General features: G+C 35.5%; 1 protein-coding gene across 2 annotated transcripts; it reads left to right on the top strand.

Moving 5' to 3' along the window:
* The first annotated feature begins 266 nt into the window (after positions 1 to 266).
* On the top strand, positions 267 to 9,399 carry LOC144569376 (uncharacterized). 2 transcript variants are annotated; one of them, XM_078319691.1, is made up of 19 exons: positions 267 to 635; positions 2,259 to 2,362; positions 2,515 to 2,601; positions 2,821 to 2,896; positions 3,022 to 3,096; positions 3,197 to 3,250; positions 3,361 to 3,420; positions 3,513 to 3,629; positions 3,862 to 3,956; positions 4,255 to 4,457; positions 4,610 to 4,707; positions 4,813 to 4,916; positions 5,436 to 5,601; positions 5,687 to 5,809; positions 5,891 to 5,973; positions 6,913 to 7,054; positions 7,415 to 7,447; positions 8,066 to 8,139; positions 8,238 to 9,399. In XM_078319691.1, the coding sequence occupies exons 1-19, from the start codon at positions 597 to 599 to the stop codon at positions 8,863 to 8,865; spliced, it is 2,361 nt and encodes a 786-aa protein (XP_078175817.1). In that variant the 5' UTR covers positions 267 to 596; the 3' UTR covers positions 8,866 to 9,399. The 2 variants fall into 2 exon arrangements, with proteins under 2 accessions (XP_078175817.1, XP_078175818.1); XM_078319692.1 differs by having other exon boundaries at positions 408 to 635; positions 2,821 to 2,924.
* Positions 9,400 to 9,556: the final 157 nt, after the last annotated feature.

Raw genomic sequence — 9,556 nt, 5'->3', positions numbered from 1 at the left:
ATATATAGATCGCAACTAACGGTTCGGATTGATTATTTGAACTTTGAAAACAGAGAAAAAAAATTTGAAAGATAAGGTGCATTTGGGTGCACAAAAATTTGAGTGCATTTGACCCCTCCTCTATACATATATATCTACTTGTATATATATTTGACGAGTTCGTAAAAACTATATAATACTTAATGGAATTTTAACAGTGCACGTTTTGTACAAGAGCCATTGTATTTTTGTATTATTGTACTTCTTTACAGCTGCGACAGCGCCTCATGTTGCATTAGCAACAATTGATTATTCCACCATCCGGAAAAGTCCCTTTTCACATCTCTCCCTTTCGCGATTCTCTCCATTTCACGATTTCCCCAAATCTCTTATTATCCTCGAGCCCTACTCAATTTCAATCTCTCCGTTCGATTACAGTCTTTGATTTTCGCCTTCAATATCTATCTATCCATCTATCTCTGTAGTAATCTTCGTTTTTGGCGTCTGAATTCTAGGGTTTTTCATTTGGATGTTTTGGGAATTATCTTAGGATATTTGTTTAAGTGTAGAAAGCCTAGATCTGGGTTGCAAGGGCTCTTCCTGGACCACTTGTCAAGATGTTCTGGCGCATGACCGGGCTCTCGGCCTCCTCTCCGGTTAGTGCTCTAATTTCGTCATTTTTGTAAAAAAACATACTTTATGTTTGTTTCAATTATTGAAACCTCAAGTGTTGAGCTTGAAGCTGACAGCGAGAGATATTCAAAATATTATACCAGTCATTTAGAAGAGTTGTTGATTGTTATACAATTTGAGCTTCAATTCTTAGTGCTACAGTGGTATCTCACTAATCTAATTTCATGAATTTGTATTGGCGTGGTGTCTGTAAATTTTACTTTTACACAATGAACATATTTCATTAGTAGTACAGTGCAATTGTGCAAATGTTATATGTGGTTTGGCCTACTCATATGATTACATCATCAGGGGGGGGGGGGGGGGGGGGGGGGGGGGATAATGTTGAAGTTCATGGCATTTGGGCATATATTAATAAATAATAACATTAGGTTCGTTTCTGCCAATGAAACAGCTGGTAAGGAATTTACTAGACTATTTTCCAAAATAAAAATATATTAATAAGATAATAGTTAGATAATTATTTTGTTTGCCGTGTAGAAAACAGTGACATAATCAGGGGCGGAGCCAGACTTTCAAACTATGGGGGTCAATCATATAAAATTTTCATATTGAGTATGGGGTTCAATTTTACAGTATTTAAAGCTTTTTACTCTAAACTATGTAGAAAATCACATATGAACCTATAAGTTTTGAAAATTAATGGGGGTCAATTGACCCCCATTCAACTGGAGTGGATCCACCCCTGGACATAACATTTGTTATATAGCACCTTTTATTCACTTGTCTTCAGTTGCTGAGGAACATTTGTTGAATATATTTTCCATCTAGTCTGGTATTATTTACTTCCTATTATTCAAATTTGATTTTGCTTTTATTAATTTGACTCTACAAACAAGGAGGATACTGCCAGCTAATTTATCTTTAGGGTTAGTGAGAAAATACACATTAAGTGTCATTTACTTTCACTGACTACACAAATAGTGAGAAACTACCCAACTTCCATTAAAATTTAAAAGAAACCTCTTTTTGTTGAGAGAAGCATTTTGTAGGATTTAATTGGCTTTTAATTAGGTTTGACATTTGACTCAAAATTGTAATTTCAATTTGCTTGATGAAGTTCACGTGATTTTAATGTGCTTGAAGAAGGTCAGTTGATGCATATATTAATATATGAATACAATTAGGCCTGGCGTAACATAAAATCAAGCCAGGCCAGAGAGAGAATATAAAGGTGCCTCATGTGAGGCACCTTTTGGGTTTAAGATGAAAGTTTACTCCCTCTCCCTCTCACTTCGAAGATGTTGTTTCACTATTAGCATGCATAAACTAGTTACTATTATTGAATTTTTTTTTTAAAAAAGATTCTGCTTTTTGAGTTCCTGAAATTTAGCCTTTCTATTTTTAATTGTACACATGCTTTTAACTTCTAAAAGAGAACGCAAGAAACTAACATATACAGTATTAGGTAATTTATTAGATCTTTTTGTCTCTTTTAAAAATTGATTTGGTTTCTTTTGTTCATATGGTCTAGAAACTTTTGGTTATGTTTGACTGATTTTGAAATTATAATCGAATAACAAATAGATAGTCTAAACTGTTTAGTATTTTTAGATATTATATTGATTGGCTCTGCTACCATTTAGGTTGATGCTATTTTGGACAAGGACAATTATACCCTTGATGACTTACTTGATGAGGATGACATAATTCAAGAGTGCAAAGCACTGAATACTCGCCTAATCAACTTGTAATCTCTCTCTCACACACATTCTCCCTCCCTCCCTCCCTCCTTCCTTCCCTCTCGATCTGTCTGTCATTGTTTTGTTTAAATTTCCCATGAAATACTATGCTTGATCGAACTATTTACATTGGTATCTTTTTCAACATATTAAATACTAGCTTGCGGGATAAGACCCAGGTAGAACAGCTGCTTCGATTAGTTGTTGAAGAAGTTCCCGAAGAAGCTGAGAAGAAACGAATTTTCAAGTAGGTTTTCTTTCATTTTTTGGTATTTGAAATTGAACATAATCAGGTATTAGGGATTTCAAATTTATCACTTTAATGTGAAATATATTTGACATAATCCCTGATTTCAGGGATATGTTTTCTTTTTGAAGGGGTAAATATGACATCTACCACCTTTGTTTATTGTACTTTTTATTTACAGTTTTTTCCCCTCTTGATTTGATTTGATTTTTGATGTAGGTTTCCATTTATTGCATGTGAGATATTCACATGTGAAGTTGACATTATATTGAGGACCTTGGTCGAAGATGAAGAGGCAAGTGCTATATGCCATATATTCACATGTGAAGTTGACATTATATACTGCAAAAAACTATTAGCTCATTTGCTTTATGCATATATTTTTTTTTACCATTTTTAAGTTGTAATTTTCCTATGCAGCTCATGAATTTGCTCTTCTCCTTTCTGAAACCGGATAGACCACACAGCCCATTACTGGCAGGCTACTTTAGCAAGGTGACACACTTTACATTTCACTTGTCAATATACTTTCTTAAAATGAAGAACTGTATAATTTGGGATCTGATAATCAAGAATGAACTTTGTTGAATATTAGGTTGTCTTATGCTTGATGATCCGAAAGACCCTTCCTCTCATTAATTATGTTCAAGTATCTCTTCTTCCCTGCGTTACTGCTCTATGAATTTCAAATTTTGATTTTTATATAATTTTAAATGTAAATTCAATTAATAACTTAAGTTTTTTTTTGTTTTTATGCAGAAACGTCCTGAACTTGTTAACCAACTTGTTGATCTCATTGGCATTACTTCTATCATGGAGGTGAGCAGCTTACTAACTACTGTATAGAAATGTGCGTATGTTCTTTAAATGAATAAACCTAACTAGTATCAAAACACTTGAATTTATACCAGGTACTGATCCGACTGATAGGTGCTGACGAAACAATGTATGCTAACTATGCTGATGCGATGCAATGGCTAGATGATACAAATGTTCTAGAGATGATTGTGGAGAAGTTCAGCTCTTCAGTATGTATCTTTTTTTTCCCTCTGACAGCAATGTAACAGCTACAAAATTAATACCGGTCATTGTTAGTATTATTATATATTTTTCTGGTATAGCATCATACGAGTTATATTGAGTAGTTCATATAACTGCAGCAATGCAAAAATGGGTGGAGCTTCTTGTAAGAATTGAGTATTCATAGAATTTCGTTGTTGGTAATTTTTCCGTCTACTTATTTTGTTATATATTTGTCAGGATTCACCTGAAGTACATGCCAATGCAGCTGAGGTTTTGTGTGCCATTACTCGATATGCACCTCCTGCTCTTGCTTCAAAGATTTGTAGTCCCAGGTATACTATTTTTGAATACATTGTTTTACCTTTCTTGTATAGCTGTTAGTGAAGAACTTTAATTGCAGATAATGCCAGCTTGAGGCGTTGAATTGTCTCTTATGGTTGTTTTTTCTTCCGTATACCATAGGATGGCATTAGCTTCTGTTTCATGTTTCTTTTTCCTAATATCATTTTATGTCATAGGCTGTGGCTGTTTAATTTGCTACAGGTTTATGTATGGGCTATGATAAAGTACCAATGCTAGTAGGTGTCATACTAAATATTTTAATGAAAATGTGCTTTGAAAATCTTGCAGTTTTGTGGGGAGGTTGTTCCACATTGCCTTTGAACCCTCGAGGCCAAGATCAGTACTGGTGCACTCATTATCCGTTTGCATATCTCTGTTGGATCCAAAGAGGTTGGTATCATCTTCATACCAGGTTTTCAGAAGCCAGCTCAGTCATGGTACGCTTGTCACAGCCAGTCCTGAGACAGTCAATGGCATGCTAGAAAGCCTCGGTCAGTTCTTCTAATTTTGTAATTTAATACTTCTCTATTTTAGATACTCGGGCACTGATCTCAAGGAATGTAGATGTTTTGAGTGGTGGTATATTTACACGCTTGTGAAAAATGTATATATGCGCTTCTTATGTTGTGACATGACATGACAGGTGATTTGCTGAAGCTGTTGGATATTTCTTCAGCTGAGACTTCTTTAGCAACCACCTACGGTACCTTACAACCACCTCTTGGTAAACACCGTTTGAAGGTAGTACTTGCATGTGGTTATATGTTACTTCTTCAGAAAATAAAATAGTTTTTCATTGTTTTAGAATACTTGAATTTATTAATATTCACTAGATGTCTTTTGCAGATTGTAGAGTTCATCTCTGTTTTGTTATCGATTGGTAGTGAGACAGCCGAAGCAAAATTAGTCAATCTGGGGGCAATAAAACGTGTCATTGATTTATTCTTTGAGTAGGTTTCTGTATCTCATTTAGCCATTTTCCTTTTTAATGTCAGTACTATCTCAATTTCCTTTGTATGGTGACAGGAACCCGTATCCTGTGTAAACCTATAAATTATTTGGAAATAGGGATTAGAAGGTGAGAATATTAGCTTTCCTTCTCTTATAAGCCCAAACCACCCCCTCCATGACTCATCACTTTTACGCTGAGATTGATGGGCTTTTTGGGTATTTTAAAACATACCACATGTAACTCTTGTTAAGTATAAGTATCTTTTTTCGGCACTTACCCTTGAGATTCATCCTGTATACCTTTCTTTTCCCCATCATTTTAGTTAAATATCTCTATAATGTTACTAAAAGTGAAGATGCCAAATTACCTCTCACATGCTTGTCAGTGAGTGACACAGGAGAGTGCGTTGGAAGTTTGTAGACTACGGAATGCTTTACCTCTTCTGGTGGATGTATACTGGAAATTTTTCCTTGTTTAGAAACTTACAATGAACTAATTATAATGTATTCTTCTGTAGGTATCCTTACAATAACTTCTTGCACCATTTTGTTGAAAACATCATCACCTCTTGCTTAGAGAGCAAGCAAGCCTTGCTTATAGAACACTTGCTAAATGAATGCGACCTTGTTGGAAGAATTCTGGAAATAGAAAATAACCCTACTTTATTGGCTGACTCATCTAAGGTATAATCATCTCAATTGGGTGAGAAAATCTTGGGGTTTATGTATGTATGTATGTGAATATTTAAGTTTGCTTATTTGATCCTAGCCGACAAGGCCGACAGAGGGGCGAGCACCACCAAAAGTAGGAAATGGTGGTCACATCACACGCATAGCAAACAAGCTTATCCAGCTAGCTAATAACAACCCTACCATCCAGTCCCACTTACAGGTGGCTTTATTTAACTTCTTGTTTATTATTATGTTCTCTCTTTTTGTTTGTTAAACTGGACCATGATTTGTTTTCTTTCAGGATAATAACAATTGGGTGGAGTGGCAAAAAGATGTCCTGGGGAAACGAAATGCTTTGGAAAATGTCTACCAGTGGGCTTGCGGGTATGTTTTGTCAACATTGCAGTTGCTGGCTAGTATGTCGTTTAGACAATTATTATGATGCAATGTATACCTGTTCTCTGTTGCTATAGGTTTACTTTGCAAAATCTCACATCTATTATGCAATGTATACCTATTCTTTGGTCCAATGGGTGCTGTTCAGCAACCCATCTTTAAGACTCCTTAAGCCTCCTTTAGACTCCTTAGAAACTTAATCCGTCCGAACAACATCTCCTTAGTGAGGATTAAGTTTTGCATCTTTTTCCCGGATTCCTAAGCTTAAGCCCCTCTTGCACGAATTCTGAAGGCACCATTTCTATTGGATTAAGCCTCCTTAAGACTTTCTTGCCTCCGGTCTCATGCATTGTGCCATTTGGAGACTAATCTATTCTTTTGGTCTCATGCATGGTGCCGTTCAGCATCCTCTCCTTAAGACTCCTTTACGCTCCTTAGAAGCTTAATCTGTCCGAACAACATCTTAGTGAGGATTAAGTTTTGCATCTTTTTACCAGATTCCTAAGCTTAAGCCCCTCTTGCCCGAATTCTTAAGGCACCATTTCTATGGGATTAAGCCTCCTTAAGACTTTCCTGCCTTCTTTAGTCTTCAAAGGAGCTTCCTTTCTTAATCTGTTCTACCGAACACGAGCTCCTTAGTACGGATTAAAATTTAATCTTGTATTGGTTGCTGAACACCGCCATGTAGATCTGAGATAGGGAATTAATTTGAGTATTCTTTGAATTGATGGGGAATGAATGCGTCACCTAAATTTGTAGGTTCATACAAGATGTTCCATATTTTTTGAAGTTTCATCTCGTTTTGCATGAACTTGTGCAATATATGATATTACCCCTCATCATTTTTGTTTTGACAGTTGCCATTGTTATTTTTAGTAAGAATCATCATTATTTGAGATAAATTACAGTGGAATCACTTGAACACAGGAGGCCAACTTCACTACAGGATAGGGGAAGAGACAGTGATGAAGAGGATTTCCGTGACAGAGATTATGATGTAGCAGCTCTTGCTAGTAACCTCAGCCAGGCATTTCGCTATGGCATCTATTCTGACAATGACATTGATGAGGTCTCTGTCTTTTCTTTTATCCTTCAGAAAGTGTGTTGTACCTCTTTAAATACCCCCAAAATCATTGACACAAAAGATTACTTTAAACTAATGGGTATATTGTTTTTGCAAAACTCAAAATCTGAAGGAGCCTGGTCCATCAATACTATCAAAATGTCAAAATGATATTTTAAGCATTTTTTTTTTCAAATGTTTAGTATTTATGATAATTTGCTGACGTCAAACAATGCTTTTGAGGGTGTTTTAGGAGCTACAATAATTTTTTTTCTCCTTTCTTTGTTTTTGTTGCTTTACTTATTGAAGAATGTGCATGGAACTACTAAAATAATTTAAAAGGCTAATTGACTTTTTTCTTACTAGGAAGCTCAAGCATCTGCTGAAAGAGACGATGAGGTTAGTGCTTTCTTAACGTTTCTTTTTTGAAAAGTTAATTTCTTTTAAATGTTACCAGTCCTTTGAGAAGGGTCCAAATTTTATGCCTCCACTTTTTAAATCTTTAATAAAAATTTAGAACTCAAATAATAAAATAAAACTGTTAGATATGTTCTATATTACTTTATCTACATGCACATAATAAATCACGGTATTTTTTGAAATTGTTTCGATGGAAAACAATAACTTGAAAAATCAATGTTAAAAAACTGGCCACATATTGTTAGATTTTTACAAGCTCAAGATACTAGTCTTGATGAAACTGAAATGCTGTAATATTTTATGTGCGAGTAGAAAAATTGCACAGATCATGTCTAATGGTTGTAATTTGAAATTTTAGTTTTAGATTTGTTGTTATTAAAGTTTAAAAGATTAAGGCCTAGTGGAGGCACAAAAAAAATGGAGGCCCTAGTGGAGGCACAAAAAAATCGAGGCATTTAAATACTCTTCCCTTTGAAATTTTACGATCTGCCCTTTTACATTAAATATCAATTTAATAATATAAGAGGATCTACAAAGATATATGAAGATACTGTTTAGTACATTTTAAGGTGTTGGAACTTGATTATCTATTTATAGGATGTATATTTTGATGATGAGTCTGCTGAAGTTGTAATCTCTTCTCTCCGTTTAGGGGGCGAAAACCAAGACAGGTATCCTCTCTCGACTTTAAACGGAACTTGTACAAATCACCATGAGACAATACCCTACTTGCTAAAATTAACTGCTTTTTTTTACTGTAATATATCAGTGGTTCTCTCTTCACAAATTCAAACTGGTTTGCATTTGAAGACAGCGCAGCTGTTACTGACAGTTCCATTAGTTCCACCCCTTCTCCGTCCCCAAACTCTGATGACTTGACCGAAGAAAAGGCCATGATCGGTGAAACTTCTGAAAGAACTAATGAAACTAACCCTAACAGTAATTTAGAAACGTCCCTTGAAGGAGATGAGGAAGAAGATGACGATGACGGCCCCACCATCGTCTTAGGAAATGGGTCTGTTGAGCCACCAAGTGTCGGTGCAGGTGATAAGCTGGAATTGGGTGACTCACCAGTGAACAAAACCTCTCCAGTTGAAACAGATGCCGGAAAAGCTGGAGAGGATGTGTTGCCTGTAAAAGATGAGAAAGATGATGTGGAAATTGTGGAGAAAGAAGTAATTATGGAGACTCCAGTTACTGAAACTGGAATTGCTGAACCTAAAATGGAGATGGAGATGCTAGTTGCTGAAACCAAAATTTCTGAACCTAGAAAAGAGGTGGAGATTCCAGTTGCTGAAACTGTAGTCCCTGAGGTGAAAACAGAGGTGGATATTCCAGTTGCTGAAACCGGTGTTGCCGAGTTGAAAACAGAGGAAAGTGAGAATGTGCAAAATTGAAAAGGTATTGGGGCAGGGGTGATTTCTGGGCATCTAGTTGTGTGACTGGATGGCATATTGAATAGAATGGAAGTTTTGTTAAATTGGGGCTAATAAGGATATTGGTTCTCCATCCTGAATAAGGTGCCAAAATGAGTGCTCAAGCAGGTGTCCTGAAAAGGGAAGTTCTATGTCATCATCCTTTACGTATTTGTATGGCTATTTTTGTTTTTCTTTTCATTCTTTTCTTCTGGGTTTTATATGTTTACCTTTTTATTTTTGGAATGGGTTGGTGTCAGTGTTGGGCATGTTCATTATTAGTGTTATTTTCTCATTCCATCTCTGTAATTTCTGTATGTAACTGTTGTTACAAAGGTGTAAACTAGGGGTAAAATCTGTATCAGTGCAGGTAGGCTAATGCATAATATACTCTTGAACCTTACAGGGGCTGGTGGTATTGGTAGAATTATTTTATCTTTTCAAATTTTGATTAAAAAATGTCTATTGTTCAGAATTTAATAGTTGTTACATTACGTATAAGACGTTTTTGTAAAATGTTTTTTTTTTTTAGATGTTTAATCCTTTATATGGTGGTTTGATTCGGCCAAAAGGAAACAAAATTATAGAACTGAAGACTGTTAATCACCTGGTACTGTTTTGTTAATGTAGTACAGCGTTTTGCTAGGTCCTGTATGCTACGTATTTGCAAACT

The sequence above is a fragment of the Carex rostrata genome, chromosome 18, assembly GCF_964058835.1.
Source record: "Carex rostrata chromosome 18, lpCarRost1.2, whole genome shotgun sequence".
Classification (NCBI taxonomy): Eukaryota; Viridiplantae; Streptophyta; class Magnoliopsida; order Poales; family Cyperaceae; genus Carex; species Carex rostrata.
This window is presented reverse-complemented; position numbering and strand designations above follow the sequence as displayed.